The sequence below is a fragment of the Peromyscus leucopus genome, chromosome 4, assembly GCF_004664715.2.
Source record: "Peromyscus leucopus breed LL Stock chromosome 4, UCI_PerLeu_2.1, whole genome shotgun sequence".
Taxonomy (NCBI): Eukaryota; Metazoa; Chordata; class Mammalia; order Rodentia; family Cricetidae; genus Peromyscus; species Peromyscus leucopus.
The window spans coordinates 96,663,453-96,680,228 of NC_051066.1; the positions used below are offsets into that span (position 1 = coordinate 96,663,453).

The window sequence follows — 16,776 nt, forward strand, 5'->3', positions numbered from 1 at the left end:
TGCCTCCCGAGTGCTGGGATTAAAGACGTGCGCCACCACTGCCCGGCCTATAAATAAACTTTTAAAAAAAGAAAAGAGAGCCGGGCGGTGGTGGCGCACGCCTTTAATCCCAGCACTCGGGAGGCAGAGCCAGGCGGATCTCTGTGAGTTCGAGGCCAGCCTGGGCTACCAAGTGAGACCCAGGAAAGGCGCAAAGCTACACAGAGAAACCCTGTCTCGAAAAACCAAAAAAAAAAAAAAAAAAAAGAAAAGAGAGATTCATTGGGAGGGAGGAATCTAAGAGGGTGGCCGCCTCTGCTGGGTGGAAAAAGGAAGCAGCCAACTGAACAGGCTCAGGGCTTCTGTAGGATCTCTTAGGGGCAGAGTTTGTTCAGGGTGAAGATTTGTCAGGGTAGGAGTTCCCTGACCTTGGACAAGCTTGGATGGGCTGGATTTCACACTCAGAGATTGGTTGATTTTCCTGCTCAGGGATTGGTTGATTTTCCTGCTCAGGGATTGGTTGGTTTTCCTACACAGGGATTGGTTGGTTTCTGTGCTGAGTTGGCCAGGGGCAGAGCATGTTTCTTTGGCTCTGGTTTCAGGGCTAAAGTATGTTTCTTTCACTGGCCCTATTTAACCTTTTGGCTCTAGTTTCAGGGCCAGGGTGTGTCTTTCACTGGCTCTGGTTTCAGGGCCAAAGTATGTTTCTCTGGCTGGGCCTTTTACCCTACACCTTTAACATTTGTTTTATGATTTCTTTATGAGCCAGATGGTGGTGGCACTTGACTTTAATCCCCGTACTCAGGAGGGAGAGGCAGGTGGAGGTCTGTGCGTTCAAGGCCAGCCTGTTCTATGTAGTGGGTTCCCAGACAGCCAGAGCTACATAGATAGACCCTGTCTCAAAAACAAAATTGAACAAAAAAGTCAACCAAAACCACCTGTTTTACTCTCCTGATTTCCTTATGAAAGTGAATTCAGGTTTCTGCTAAGCCCACAGTTCTAAGAATATGGGAGTCTGATGACTGTTCTCTGCTCCTGTACTATGACTTCATGAGCTGCCTATGACAACACACCTATTTGTTCCATCTTGTTAGCTGTCTGAAGCCCTTTCTGCCCTGTTGAATTCAGGAGTGCTCTCAGAGGACTTAAATCTCCCACCTATTTGTCCTGAGTTTGGTTTGCTTGGGTAACCCTGGACCTTTTGTCACAGGAAGGTGCTAGAAGAGGAGTGTGACAAGGACCAGCAGACATCAAGAAGTGGCGAAATATCCCACAGAGCCCAGACCGAGCAACAGCAGTGCTACGTGGAGGGTCTGAGGCAGCAAGCCATCGAAGGACAGAGTAGAGTTCAGAAGGAGCCAGAATTGGGCCAGACACAGAGCAGTCAGCAGATAAGAGCCAGTAGGTGCCTTTCTCTGAGGTGTCTGCATCGCCCACCTTCAGTTCCGCGCTGCCGACCTTCTGTGTTCTGGCCTCTGTTGTCTCTGGGATAGGATGGAACCTTTTGTACTGGGTGTTCTCTCTCTTTTAGAGACCAGAAGCTCACACAAGGGGGCTGGAAATAAGCCAGTGGACTTCTCTATGGCCCCTCAGAATGATCCACCTTCTGCTGACACCCTGCGGTGGCCCACTTGTCTGGGCGTCTCCACCCGCCCCACTTGTCCACTGTTCTGTTGAGGCCTACGCGTCTCCCTCTCCCTCCCTGCAGTAGGAGGCCCTTGGGTGCTCACTTGCCACGTCACTCTGTTCTACCCTTTTCACTCCTCACCACTCTGGCCATGGCTGGAGATAGCTGAGTCCAGGCAGCCATAGACAGAAATTGCTGACCTTCTCTCTGGGTATTTTTGGTTCTCAGACCAGCGGTGGCTTCTCAGAGAAGAGACCTGGCTAGCCCGCTTACAGGAGACACAGCAAGAAGACGGCCGTGGAGAAGAGAAAGAACTTGAGGCCTTTGTGGCACCTGATGCTTGGCTCCCAACAGTTCCTCAGACCCCACCATCCCCACTGGTCCAAAGCCAGAAGAGGGTGGTGCAGCCGCGGCGCTTGCAGAGACGCACTCCTCGGGCTACAGTGTGGAACACCAGGCAGAAAAAGATCTCATTCCAGCTGGAGAGAATTATTAAGAAGCAGAGGCTGCTGGAGAGCCAGAGGAGACTGGAGCAGCTCAGGGCACTCTTCGGGCTCCAGGATGATGGTGCCTCAAAGGCCCCAAGGTGGGTCTCCAGCTCTAACACCTCAGGCCCAGGTTCTGAGCCTAGAAGCAGATGGACAACTTGCAGCTCTCTGAGCCTCCAAAGGCTCTGCAGCCAACGCCTGTCCCAGCTACGCAGGTACCAGTGATGTGCACCAGGAGCAGTGGCTGGCGGTACCCAGCTGCCCAGGAAGTGTTCTTTACTCCCAGGGCTTCTTCTTCATCTTTGAAGTGGAGAGGTGTTTTTTCTCTGTCTACACATCTTTACACAATCAGGCTGCTTCATATTCTTGCTGAGCCGCTCTGGCTCCTGGCTCATTTCGTGAGTATTTAGACCTGGACTGTCCAGATGCAGTCTCCTTTATGTCCTGCTCCACAGGCCTCCTGATCCCACAGGCTGCCTCTTCCCTGACCTGACACACGACTCCCAGGTTCAGTTTGGATCTGCCTCCTCTACTCCTCATGCCCTTTCTGTTGTCCCAGGGTGGGAGCATGTTATCTCCCTGATACTTGGAGTGGAGGCCCATGTCCTGTTCTGTGTATCCTCGACCTTGCTCAGAAGAATCACACAATGTCTTTTGCTGTTACACTTGCTCACCTCTCTGTTCTTTAAATAACTGTGCAGAAAAACGCAACTTTCTATTATGGAAAAACTTTAAACATGCAAGAAGTTGAGAGACTTACGCAGCACCTAGTTTCAGCAATTATAAAGACATACCAATTCACTTCTAGTCCTACCATTCTATCTTCCAAAGGATTTAAAGCAACAGCATGTCATTTTAACACCATTTCTTCAAATATGTACCTCTGAAAATCTATTGTCATACCTACTGAATCATATCTGTGAATCTAAAACTGGTCACCCTTGGGTTTCCCAAGTTGTATCAAGTGCGCCTTGGGTTTTCAAATCAAGATCTAATTTATATCCTTCTGCCACTCTCCAGTCTTTGAAGTTCCTGGAGTCATTCTTTCCTATTTCTTGATATTAAGTGTGCAAAATGCATCACATCTATAGATGGTACCACTTCATCGATTCATCTGCTTGAGTTGTTATAGTATTAAAATTGTTTCTGCTTTCCACACATAGTCAGTTGCTTAAACTTTTTCCTAAGCTAAAGCAGTTGAGGGCGGGGGTTGAGTAACAGTATGCATCTGAGACTTCTGAAAGCCAGGGCTCTGTTGTCAAGTCAGCTTTTGTATGTGTTGAGATGAGGCCTGCAGGGCACAGTGAGTGACATTGTCTTGCTTTCCACCCTCTTTCAAAGCCAACTAAATGGAATGCCATATTCCTTCTATTGATAGGACATAGGGGACATTACTTTTCTGAGATGGCTCTCCTTATCTTCACAGTGCTTTCCTGACCTGGGATCCTGCCACCATGTCACCACCTGTGCCCGACGCAACTCACCAAATACCAGAGAAAACCCTATCAGCAGATTCCATTCCCCAGGCTACTGCTTCCCCTCCAAGGACAAGGTGCCTGGGCAGGAATGGCCTCCATCCATCAGGCTGGAGGAAGTTCTATCCAGCAAAGGGAGCCTCAGCCAGGAGGGGAGTCTCTACCCAAGGCACCTGTCTCACTGTGAGACACGAGTCTGTCACTAGCCAGGAAACTAAGTCATTGGGTAAGCAGCCCTCTCAGATGTCCTCCCAGGGCTCAGTGATTAAGAAGCTAAGGCCAAGGGATGGTCCAAGGCCCCACACCCCTGCTGCACAGACCGGAAGGACTAAGGGACTAGCAGCCTCCAGCAACACACAGCCTGGGGGGCCAAGAGAAGGGAGCCGTGGGACCCCCAAGGCTCCGAAGGAAACCACTTCCCACTCTATCTATCTCAGTGGATCCAAGCAAGCAGCTGGGCATGGGAAAGAAGCCAAGGCTTTTCAGGCAGAATCCAAACCGCCTCCTCTAAGCAGGGCATCAAAAAAACATCAGAGGGTGCTGGCAGCTAGGGCCAGAGACATTGCCAGAAAGTTATCTCATTTGCCTCATGGCGGTCCTTTAAAAAGACAGCATAGTACAGGGGGTCCAGACACGCTGGCCTCATTCACAGATTCCAGACCTCTAATGGATCTTGTAAGAGGAAAGGACAAGGACTTATCTGACACCGATAGCAGTTACTCAGTGGATTCTCTCTCTCATGCCTGTGCCAAAGTCCCAAAGGAGCTGCTGAAGCCAGAGGACCTTCAGGGAAAATGGGATCTTCCAGATCCGGAGAACTCTGAAAGTGACAATAGTCAACTATCCGAGGATTCACTCGCTGAGAAAGGGTACCAAAGCCCCCCAGAAAACTCAGGGGATGACTATTCCACCATGAACCATGGACATTCAAGGACCAGAATTTCAGTCCCTGTGAGACATCTCCCCAAGCCCTCAGACAGTAGCTTATGCACTCCAGCACGTAGGAACTTTTCCTTGGACAGCCTGATTGATGCTGAAGAACTGGGAGAGGATAGGCAAAAGGAGCCTTTCCTTGGTTCTGCTGATGAGATGCCTACAGAGACGTTTTGGCACCTGCAGAAGGCCGTTCTACCTTCAGTAGACCAGGAGGCAATATGCAGGTCTAGCCCTATCAACCATAGAACAGGAGTCAGGCAGAATGCCTTCCTGCCAAAGAGCAATTCATTTTACCTTGATCCTCAGTTCCAGCCCCACTGTGAACAGTCTGAGTTAGAAATGGAGGCAAGCTATTGCGAACAAGCCAACTCTCTCCAAGGCATGCAGCTTGCAAGAGAGAGCCCCCTGGTATCTGTGGATTCATGGTTTTCTTGTGACTCTAAGGTCAATCCCAGCAGCCCCTCAATGACTGTACATTCTTTATGTCCAAGTCCTGATGTACATGAAAGTCAGCCCCATGATGAGATGCCCAGACACGGGCTAAATGTCGAAGAAGTAAAGCCACCAGGCGCAGTCCTGCCACACAGCTGCGAACTGCCCCAAGACAGTGCTGAACCACCCTGCCATTCAGATTTGCACACAGCCTTTGCTTCTGATACATCCAAGCCCTCAGTTTGTGGAAGTCAAAGGCTCCTTCAGCCAGGAGTTGATGGTGTGTTTCGGGGCAAAGACATCCCTGACATGACCTACCAGGGCATCTCTGAAGAGTCGCACAATTCTGACTTGTCAAGTGTGCTGGCTCCCTCTGCCACCTCGCTGACTCGTGTAGACAGTGTTCATGAGAAGAACTGGGTTGCCCTTCAGCGGAAGTACCTCCTCGGACTCTCTCGTTCTGTCTTGGAAGCTGTGGGAGAGCCCAGGCCAGCTTTCTCCTTCCTGGAGGAAGACTCTAGCTCCCTGGCTGAGGCTTCTGATAAAGTAGAAGCTCAGCTGCCTCTTGGCCCTGGGGTATCTGCAGATTTAGATTTCAGCTACTTTACAGTCCACCCATCAACAATCAGGCACCTAAGAGCAGAGAAAGACCATGACAGCTTGAGTGCCACCTTAGAAAGTGCTTCTGACCTCTTGAGTGCCATTGAGAAGGTGAGTTACAATGGGACGTACTCAGCAGACCTAGAATCCCTGGCCTCGGGATCTATAAAGGCACAGACCTGTACAGCAGGAAACAAGATGCCAAATTCTATGGCAGAAGCATGGGAGGTCAATCAGGCCGGCTTGGAAGGGTGCCTTCAGGGTAGTAGGAACCCTGGGCTGATAACTTCCTCTGGGCAGTATTTCTTCCAGAAGGCTTATCACAGTCATGATACCTTAGCCACCAAAGCGAACCATTGGCCACGGAAGCAAATCATTGGCCCTCTTAGGAAAAACACTGCTGTGCAGCCAAGACTATTAAGTCACAACAGCCACCAGCACCCCCTGCTGGAAGAGAAGGCAGATTCTCAGCAGCATGCCCAGGAAGCAGATGGAACACGTACAGATGCTTCTGGCCCTTTCCCTCCAGGTCCAGAGCTGTTCCCGCACTCTGAGCCCTGGAGTCCTTTCTCATCTTCTCTGCAACCACCCCCCTTGGAGACATTCTATGTAACCAAAAGCAGGGATGCCCTGACAGAGACTGCCTTAGAGATTCCAGCCTGCAGGGAAGCCTGGGTGCCATCCCCACCCCCAGGGAAGCCTGGGGCTTTGGTCACAGCTATCAAGTCCTCCAGAAAGCTCACTGGAAGAATACTTTACCCAAGTTGTCCCAAAGCCAGAATTCTAAGATTGACTCATCTCAGCAGGCAACAGCAAAGAGGCCAACTGATCTGAACACAGGAGATGTTACTGAAGAACTGGAGAAATGTCCTAGAAATATGAGAGAGGAAGGAAACCATGATTCTGCTTACTGTTTTGTTACTCAGAACAGACATCTCCCTTCTACCAGCCTCAGAGTTTGTGAATGTGGAAGTCAACTTGGAGTTTTAAATAAAAAGTACAGCCTCTCGGTCCACAAGGAAGGAGAAGGGGCCTCTGCATGGCACCACCGCAGCGTTGCCTTTGACGGCTCGGAGTCAGATACTTTGCTCTTCATTTGTGATACCAAGGCAAGTGAGGAGGAGCAGAACCCACTCCCACCGCAGATACAGGCCTGTGGTGTGCACAGCCAGTCTTCTTCGGGAGCCAGGTCCAAGTTCATTGGTAAAATCACCAATTTAGATCTGGAGAAGGTCATACCAGAGGAAATTGCTGTTTCTTTGAAGTCCAGATCGCTCCACTGTCCAGTATGCAGCCCCGTGATCATGGCAGGAGGCGGGAGTCCAACTCATAGGTGGGAGGGGAGAATAAAACTGTGCTTCTCAGGGAAATGATTTCCAAAGACAGCCCAGAAGAGTTTCGTCTTCCAGGAACCCAGTATACCTGTGAAAGATGCCATCTAGTTATGTGCTCTCAGGAAAGAAAGCCTACTGAATGCAAGGCCCATGGGCAGTCACAAGAAAAAAAGTCCAAAGAAGAACTTTTGGGAGAGAAACAGAATAAAAGAGTGAATAATGCCGATGAGATGGCTAAACTGATCAGGAGTGTGATGCAGCTGGAAACCGGCATCTTAGAAATCGAATCCAAGAACAACAAGCAGCTTCATGCTTCCCAGACTCCAAGTACAGATTTTATGCTCCAGGCGCTACGGGATCAGGAGAGGGCTGACCATGTCCTGATGCCAGGAAGTTCTGGAAAACACTTATTCTTTGAGGATCAGCCATCTTTTCCAATACAGGTAGAGGATGGTCTCTTTGGAAACAGTGAAGCTAGGGAAATGGAGTATAACAATGCTATCAGTAATAACCCCCAGGTCCAGAAAATCATAGGAAGCCCCTTCAGATCAAAGGGACATGCCCAAGAGAGGCCGTCTGAGAGGGAACACTCACACCCATCACCTGGAGTAGACGGACTTGCCAGGGGTCCGTGTGATTCTTCGGGGAAGGAGATAGTTGGCAGAGAGTCTAGCAACATTTCCCTTCACTCAAGGAGAATGCAAGTGCTCGCTAGAACTCCACCATTGCAGCCCAGTGTGGTGAGCTCTCCTGAAAAGGATGATGAGCTTCTAAATGTATCAGCAGACTTCCAAGACCAGGCTTGGGCCTTGGAAAATCTCAAGGAACCAGAGACTATGGAAAGTTTTCAGGAAAGCCAAATCATTGATCTCCTAAGGGATTTAGAGTTGGAGGATACAAAAGCTCACAGAAGAGTTAAAGAACTGGCCATGGAACAGGGAGAGAACCGGCAAGAAGAGAATATGGTCTCGTTGACCCAGAACCCCCCTGCTCCAAGTCAGCACTGTAAGGGGACATTTTTCAGCCAGGAGACTGTCTCCCCATTCCATAACCAGACGGACTTCTCTGCAGCTCTTCCTTACAGAGAACTGAGTGGTACTCAGCCCTTACATTCTCCAAGCTTACTAAAAAGCTGTTTGCATGCCTCTGATACCAGAGGCATCTCTTCATTTGAGTACATGTTAGAGCCTACAATGTTGAAAATTAATAGAAGTTCCTTGGCAACTGGAGTAGGCCATCAGGATTACAGTGGAGAGGCCAGAAGCGGTAGCCCACAGGGAAGTGTTACAGGAGATGCTTCCGCTGCACACACGACCTGGTGTGGGCCTGTGACACCCATGGTCATGAGAGCTAGTGATCAGTCTGCTACCCCAGAGAGCATTACACTAGAGACAGAGGACTGGATAACAGTAAGCCCCAGCCCCCAAGAAGACCAGAGAGGGCTAGTCACTTCAACAGGCTTGACTCCCCAGGAAGGCTGGGGTGCTGAATCTGAGGCAACTGTACAAAAAGAAATAAAAACCAGTTCCTTGAACAGGGTCTCAAGGCAGGCTGAAAAGAGGGTCAGTTTCCTCTTACAAGATGATAGCGACCAGGGTGAGGAGGAAAGGCAGAAGGCAGAGAAGAAGTCCAAAGACCCACAGCCTGCTAGCAGTGCTTGCCTAACATCTTTGTCTCTCCTGAGGGCGCCTGATCCAGAGCCTGTGCTACTACCCGACTCCTCTATCCATGCATCCATATGCCTGGCTATCTTGGCAGAGATCAGACAGGCCAAAGCACAGAGGAGGCAGCTTAATGACTTTGTGGCTGAGGGGACAGTCCTTCCTTATGAGACTTCACAAGAAGAGTGTTTTCCAAAGGCGGCCAGTAGGCCTCGGGAGCAAACGGTTCAGTTAGGTTGGGACAGCACCAGGAATGAAGATGAAGCCCAGGGACCGCATCTGGCCCCTCCACCTGCTGTGTCTGCTGAGAGGAAAGCACAAGCCATGCCTCCCGGTGCAGGGGGCTTTCGGCATCTGCCCCATCCTGAAACTGACAGAGGACCATGGCATCATTTGCTGCCTTCCTCTCACATTGTCCCAGGTCTAGAAAAAAGACATTGTACCGGAGAACCAACACAGTTTGGGGGAGCAAGTGGATGGTCTGATTCTTCTGAAGTCATGGAGAAAAAGAAAGAAACATCCAGAACATTGTCCTCTGTTGATCCTTTGGCCTCAGATGGGCTTCTTTCTACACCAGCTATAGAGCAGGATGGGAGGGTAGGATCAGAAAAAGTACCTGTCTTATCTTCTCAAACTTCTTGTGATGATCCTGGCAGGATTCTGCATGAGCAAAGTCAGTTAGCTGCGTGGAAAATGGCAGAGAGTATATCCTTTGGTCATCAGGACAGCATCCCAGAGGATAAGGAACCTAGAAGTCTAGATAGTACATGTGGAGGAGGCTCAGGTAAAATCTTAGTGGCCACACAGGAAGGAAAAGCAGTCCATTCTGAATGTCAGTCTGTGATCTGTAATGTTGATAATTCTGCAGGCCTTTCAGGGCCTAAGCAAGACCATGTTCAGTGCTCGGATGCTTCTACTGCCTTAGAAGAAATGAAGGCAAGTCCACGTGTTGTCCAACCAGGAGCTCCTAGAAAAGTTGAAGCAGAAGCTCACATGTGGCATGCTGTCAAGTGGAAAAATGTTGACTCTGGCCTGGCAGAAGCCTGTAAGGCTGACAGCAGTAATCCAAGGTCAGCTCCCCTGCTAGATCAAAGACCTAGCCTGCATCTCAGTGGAGCCAGAGAAGAGATTCCAGGTCTGTGCCCCAAAGAGCGCCTTGTCTTCGAGGGGAGCGCTGGAGACAGCAGGCCACTTGGCTCATCTTATGAGGAGGAAGAGAACAGAACTATTCCTTGGCCTCAACTAAGTGGTTCTCAAGCTCCTGCTGTCCGTGCCTGCTGCCCCCTTTCCTCCGCCCTGCCATGTTACAGAGATGGCGTCCTTAGGAAGGGAGCGTCTCAGGCTGCTGTACATCCTGTCCACTCACCTCTCATAGTGCCATCGAGGGCCTGTGAAGTGGGAGGAACAGCAGAGAGCTTTTCCAAAGACTCCCAGGCGTCTTTGGCACATGGCCTCGAGCACAAACATGTTCATGTGGAACTGGGGCCTGTAGACAGTAGCATTCCCAACCCATCCACGGCGGCTGCTGTCTCCTCTCCAGCTCAAAGCTGCTATTCCCTGTCCACCTCAGAAGTGAAGGCAAACCTCCATATAGTTGCTGGTAGACAGTCAGCTGAAGGTTCTGAGAAAAAGACTTCAGGGAAGAAGGCCAGCACTACCCCTGAGGATGCTTATCCAACCAGCCCTGCAGGCGCACATTCTGAGCCACTGAGGACTTTAAAGGATAACTCTGGAGGGGAGGATGCACAGGCATCTAAAACCAAGCCAGAACCTCCTGTGGTGACTCAGGGACCACATACCCTAAATTTAAATGAAGGATCTGTTGACAGCATGCTGGTCATAGCAGCTCAGTATGGACATTTAGAAAACACCACCGGACGCTGTTCAGAAAAGACACAATCTTCCACTGAGGTCAGGAGTCACAGTTGCTTGGGTCCCCAAGCCAATTTTATAGACAGGTTAAAACACACCCGCTACCCTCAGATTGAGACTTTGTGGGAGGAAGAAGAGCAACAGAGAGACCAGACTTCAGGAGGTGGCAAAGTCCATGCCCAGGTCAGAAATCGAGCATCTTTAAATGAGGGCGGCTTTGATGGCTCTCATCCTAGAGATGGTGGAAGGGGAGGGATGGCTGTGACCAAGTCTCTGCTGGCCCAGACTGTCTTTTCAGACCTCGAAGACCCAGCTTCTCTGCCCTTGGGGCAAACTGAAACATCACAGCCTGCTGCTCAGACTCCAGACCAACTCAGCTCTGGAAGGGAGCAGCCTGCTGTCTGCCACGGGCACTCAGTTCCTGGGATTGCAGTCTTCTCCGGCCCTAAGCATGCCGGGTACTCCCCTAGACCTCAGTTCTCTGTGGTCAGTTCATCTCGATCTTTTCAAGAATTAAATTTAAGTGTGGCATCTCCTCCAACAGATGAAGATGCACAGGGGCCAAAGAGTTTGTGGAGCCCACATCTCAGGGGCCAGTCCTCAGAAAAGCCAATGCCAGCGTCTCCAGAGACTCGGGATTGCAATCAGAGAGCTTCGTGTGATTTGAACAGTAACCCCACTGACCACAAGCCCCTGAAACCTGTCATTCCTCCTTATCCAACATCTTCTACCGTGCCATGTATGCCAACCCCTGATTTTATGACTAACTGGATGCCTGGTACTCTGGAACGGGCCCAGCAAGGGAAGACAGACAAACTGAGTGTCCAGGGCATGCCAGAGAACCGGCGCTCTCGTGCGGACGAGGAAGAGGTGCTGTGCTTTGGTTCTAGTGACAGAAAGCCCTGTGTCCTGCCCCGGCGTCCGCAGGGCCCTGTGCAGATCGGCTGGAAGCAGTATGTGTTTGGAAGTGCAGATGATGTCTCTTGTAGCCAGAAACCCCAGTGCCTAATACCATCAAATACGGCTCAGTGCTCCAGCATGGATAATGCCCTGGATGACAAGAAACCCCCATTCCACTCCCATCTCAGGACTTGTGCCCCAAATCAGGATCTGCCAAACATCCACAACAGTACTGAGAATGACCAAAGTTCAAAGGAAGGCTGGGAAATAAGGAGTTCCTCACTGGCTGTGGAGAAGCCCCATGACTTGACTGGATCTGAAGGAGTTGCCCCAACTTGGGATCCTGACAAGAGACCCCCACTCAAGGACTCTTCTGAGGAAATAGGCTGTCTGCAGAGTGAGCTGCCTCTGGCTGGAGAGAGTGCCACAGCTCCGGTAGATGAGACTGTAGTGCTGTGCCCGTCCGAGACAGGCCGTGCTGTGAGGCAGGCCCGGATGAGTGCCTCTGAGCAGGGAACCCAGACCCTGGGCAGCAGGCTGTACTGGAGCTGCTCCGATATCTCTACTCAGCCCGATGCTAGGTCAGTGTCAGACTCCGATCTGGCCTCCTGGACCAGCATGCACAATCTTTCTCTCCACCTCTCACAGCTTCTGCACAGCACTTCCGAGCTGCTTGGGAGTCTCTCACAGCCAAGTGTGGTCCTAAAGGAGCAGAACATCAGGAGTGACTCCCTAGATGAGGCCCCACAGGCCCTCATGATGGACAGGTCTACTCAGACCACTTTGGATGAGGGCATTCAGACGGACCTGGCCTTACATCCCCTGCCCTTCCAGGCCCCAGAGGTCAAGCCTCAGGAAGTCAGTGTGATCCTTGAAGTGATGGACTCAGGTGTCTCTACCGTGGTTCAAGAAAAGGGATATGTCCCAGGGGTATTTCAGAAGAAAGGGGCAGAGGAAACGGAACCCCCATATCACCATGAAGGAAGTACCCACTATAAGCTGCAGAGGCTTCCTGTGCCCTCACCACACTTGAGGTTTCAAAAAGCCCATCTTGGGCAGAACCTTACTTTTGTGAGCCCCCCAGCTTCTACTGAAGGCTCCCCACCTCCCAGTCTGCAGCCAGAGGAATCTTCCATGGTGGTCAACAGTTCCAGCATTTCCCGCCACTCAGGGCTCTTCCTTGGAGCTTCAGAGTTCACCCAGAAGAAGCTGGGCTCCTCGAGTGCCCTGCTGGTGGACAGGGCTTCCTCTCCAATCCTTACATTTACTGCCAGCACCCAGGAGTTGAACAACCCCTTAGCCTGTTTGACTGTATCAGTTCCCTCAGCTCATCCTCTTAAAGACTTCCAGGAGATTGACATCAGTTCTGACCTTGCTGTTGGTAACCCAAGACCTCTAATGGATAATTCTCAAGCCATTAATGAGTCCGCTGTCACTCAGAGAGCTGAGTCTCTGGATAGAGAAGGCAAGAGCCCCTTAGAAAAGAGTTCTGAGAGATCATTTGATTCCAGCTCCCCATGCAGCCCACAGCAGAGCTCTAGTCTCCAAGTTAGTTTCTTAGGGCAGGCCCCTCTGCAGCTTCAGCCCAGGGGCACCACTGGAGACCAAAGCAGACTGCCATCTCCTCTACCAAGGCACAAGAGCCTGAAGCTAGCGGACAGCTTTGTGCCTGAGAAGGTGGCTTCCATAGGGCACGGTCCACGGAGCAGTAGGAGGCCAGGTCAGTGGCCGGGCAGGGCAGCAAGTGAGGAAGAGAGCTTAGTGTTTATAGTGGAGCCACAGCCCGGTCTGGATCTATCTTCTTCATGGAGAGGTCTTCAGCCCCTTAGCCCTTGTCCTGTCTCCGATACTACAGGGCTTCCAAGTCCTGCTGTAGAGCCGCCTCAGGCCTGCCAACCTGGGGAGCTGCTCTGCCCTGATTCCCATGTGTGTGTGGCCCCTGACCCCCAGCAGCACAGCCTGAGGGACCTCCCAGTTCATAACAAATTTGATAACTGGTATGGAGTTCGGGATGGATCTTGTGGAGAGCTGCGTGTCAGTGAGAATGGAGGCACTGGGTGTGATTCCAGTTCTGTAGACCAAACCCAAAGGCCCCTGCAGTCTTCTGATGACAACAGCCAGAATCCTGTGTGGCCCCGGTTGAAGCACATCCCTTTGCAAGTTGGGATCCAGAACCCCTCACTCAGTGTGGAACTCACAGAAGCAAAACTCCACCGTGGCTTCGGGGAGACAGATGCCCTGCTGAAGGTGCTGCAGAGCGGAACAGGCGAGGCGCTTGCTCCTCAAGAACCTGCTCTGTCCTCTTGGGAGGAGCGCTCCACCAGGTAGGCCCTGGGCCTGGAGGGGAAGGAAGGGTAGGCAAGGTAAAGCAGGACCCACCCGAGGAAACTTAGCAGTGAGCTATTAGCTCTGCCCTTGCTCCCCTCAGGGATCTTCCACAGGGTCAGAGAACTTGAGGGTGAGGGCCATGTAGGACTGACTTCAGTGGACCAATCACGTTTTGTCTCAGGCAGAAAAAGACGATAGAGATCCTCAGGAGAGAGAGGGCTGAGCGCCTTCATCACTTTCGTCGCACAAGAAGCCTCAGTCCCCAAAAACAGTTCGGCTTCCTGCCCAGCAAGGATCTTCCCATCTGGGAACTTGACCTGCCCAGCAGACGCCGAGAATACCTGCAGCAGCTGAGGAAGGATATCGTGGAGACCACTAGGTAAGGGGGAATCTGTGGGAGCAGGGACTGGAATTTGAACATCCCAGAGGCTTTTCCATGCTTCTGGATAAACTGAGGTAGATGTAGGAGTCTGGGGCAAATGGAAATAGGATGTATAGGAAGGGAGGGGATCTAGGGGTGAAGAAGGAGATGGGCAGAGACAAGTCGTGGGAAAGCATTAGACAGAGGGACTCGTATACTGTGCAAGTCTGGGTGCCCGGGTCTTAGAATGGCGTGTTCCTCCCTTTCTAGAAGCCTCATAAGGAAGTAGAACGATGACTTTGTGGACAGCAGGAGGGCATGCTGAACCTGCTGGGGTGGGCAGGACCGTACTTTACACACTCATCGTGTTAGAAGTGTTTTCACCCTGTGGACTTCCCTAGGATCCCAGAACTAGCATCAAGATCAGCCCGCCCACTCTCTGACATTGAGCTGATGCTTCAAGACTATCATCAGGCCCGAGAGGAGGCCAAGGCAGAGATTGCTCAGGCTCAGGATCGGCTCAGGGAGCGGACTGAACAAGAAAAGCTGAGAATCCGACAGCAGATCATCTCCCAGCTGCTGAAGGTGAGGGAGGAAGCGATCCTCTGCTGGAGGACAGGCCTGGAGCCTGGGCCAGCTCTTAGACTCTGGCAGCCTGTGAGTCTGTAGATATACTTGGAGGGTGCAGGGCTCTGCTTCTAGCCCACAGCAGGGATCATCACTCTGGTCACAGCCAGAGTATGGGAGGAAGAGGGTTCTATGTGGAGTCAGGGACGAGGGGAAGCATGCAGAGTGGTGGCTTCTGGGAAGTAGGTGGGAGGCTACAGCAGCAGCTCTGGGAGGTGAGTGGTAGCAGCTGTGGAGGGAGAGGGAAGGTTGGGGGGGACTGTGGTAGTGAGGGTGTACCATCAGAAGCTAGTTTTCTGTCTTCTTCCCAGGAAGAGGAAAAGCTGCAAACTCTAGCCAACTCCAGCTCCCTGGGCACCAGCTCTGATGGAAGCCTGTCTTCTGGCATCACATCTGGCTACAACAGCAGCCCAGCCTTCTCAGGCCACCTGCAGTCCCCAGAGGTTAAGGTGAGTGGACAGACATGAGGACGTTTCGGAGGTGACAGTGTGTGTAGGACCCGTGCCTTCTTCTCGACAGCTGAGCCCTCTGCCTTAGGGCTGCCTTCCTCCCCTGTGAATCTTGTATTTCTGTGGTTTTTTTTTTTAAGTTTTGTCTTCATTTTTAATTGTGTTTGTGTGTGTGTGTGTGTGTGTGTGTGTGTGTGTGTGTGTGTGTGTGTGTGTAGGTACATGCATGTGAGTACTGGTGCCCACAGAGGCCAAAGTCATCAGACCCCCCTGGAGCTGGAGTTAGTGGTGGTTGTGAGCTGTGTAATGTAGGTGCCAGAGATGGACCCTTGGTGGTTCCCAGCTGGGCATGGTAGTGCAGGATTTTAATCTTAGCACTCAGGAGGCAGAGACAGGTGAATCTCTGGATCTACATTGTAAGATCCAGGACAGACAGAACTACATACTGAAACCCTGTCTCAAAACAACAACAACAACAACAACAAAAAGCCAGCAAACAGATAAAATAGTGCACAGTCAGTTTTGTTTGTTTGTTTATGTTTTGTCCTTTAAAAAAGATTTATTATTGGGCTTGGGAGATGACTTAGTGGTTAACAGCATTGGCTGCTCTTCCAGAGGTCCTAAGTTCAATTCCCAGCAACCACATGGTGGCTCACAACCATCTGTAATGAAATCTGGTGCTCTCTTCTGGCCTGCAGGCATAACACTGCATACATAATAAATAAATCAATCTTTCAAAAAAATTTTTTTTGAGACGGGGGCTCACTGTATATAGCCCTAACTGGCCTGGAATTCATTATGTAGACTGCGTAGACTTTGAACTCATAGAAATCCACCTGTCTCTACCTCTGTTTCCTGAGTGCTGGCATTAAAGGCATGTACCTTAATGCCCAGCAGGATTTGTTTTTGTTTTGCATGTGGGCTTTGCCAGCAGGTATGCTTGTGTACCACCTGAGTGCCTGATGCCCACGGAGATGAGAGGAGGGCATCAGATCCCCTGGGACTGGAGTTACAGACAGTTGTGAGTCACTGTGTGGATACTGGGAATCAAATCCAGGTCCTCTGGAAGAGCAGCCAGTGCTCTTAATACTGAGCCATCTCTCCAGCCCCAACTTAAGCTTTTATTTTTATCCAAAATAGTAGATATTATTTTAGGATAAGGTACTAAGTAAAATGTTATTGTCTTAGACTGTTTGAGACTTAAGACTGTTAGAGAGAGAAATGGTGAGCAGCTTGTTTGTTGTTGTTGTTGTTGTAGTTGTAGCGCTGAGCTAACGGAAGGAACGCTAAGCCAGTGTAATAGGCAGTTTGTCCAAATCTACAAGATCAGTGAAGACCTCCTGAGGAGACTGAACTGAGACTAGAATGGTGACGAGAAGAGCTGAGTGGTGTTGGTGTTGGGAGAGGGGAAGCCTAGGAAGTTTGAAGTGTGAAGAGCTAAGCAGGGCCCTGTGTGGCTGGAACATAGAGCAAGATGACTGAGTGGCCAGAGTGTACTTATGCCAACACTATCCTGGTTTTGTTCCCATGATTCTGTAGTATGCCTTGAAATCAAGTATTATGAACCTTCCAGCTTTGTTTGCTCTTTTTACTTAAGATTTCTTTATTTGGGAGTATATTTCCATATGAATTATATGACATTTTGATGAGGATTATGCTGAATCTGTGGATAGATTGCTTTGAGTGTCATGGACATGTATTTGTATA

At 50.7% G+C, this 16,776-nt stretch overlaps 1 protein-coding gene across 1 annotated transcript in view; it reads left to right on the forward strand.

The window, feature by feature from the left end:
• Stard9 (StAR related lipid transfer domain containing 9) overlaps nucleotides 1-16,776 on the forward strand; it is a 99,905-nt gene that overhangs the window by 74,294 nt on the left and 8,835 nt on the right. Inside the window, 8 exon segments of the mRNA XM_028878669.2 lie at nucleotides 1,190-1,380; nucleotides 1,835-2,309; nucleotides 3,521-6,228; nucleotides 6,231-6,878; nucleotides 6,881-13,628; nucleotides 13,814-14,011; nucleotides 14,395-14,578; nucleotides 14,932-15,069. Of these exon segments, the coding sequence (XP_028734502.1) occupies nucleotides 1,190-1,380; nucleotides 1,835-2,309; nucleotides 3,521-6,228; nucleotides 6,231-6,878; nucleotides 6,881-13,628; nucleotides 13,814-14,011; nucleotides 14,395-14,578; nucleotides 14,932-15,069 (11,290 nt within the window).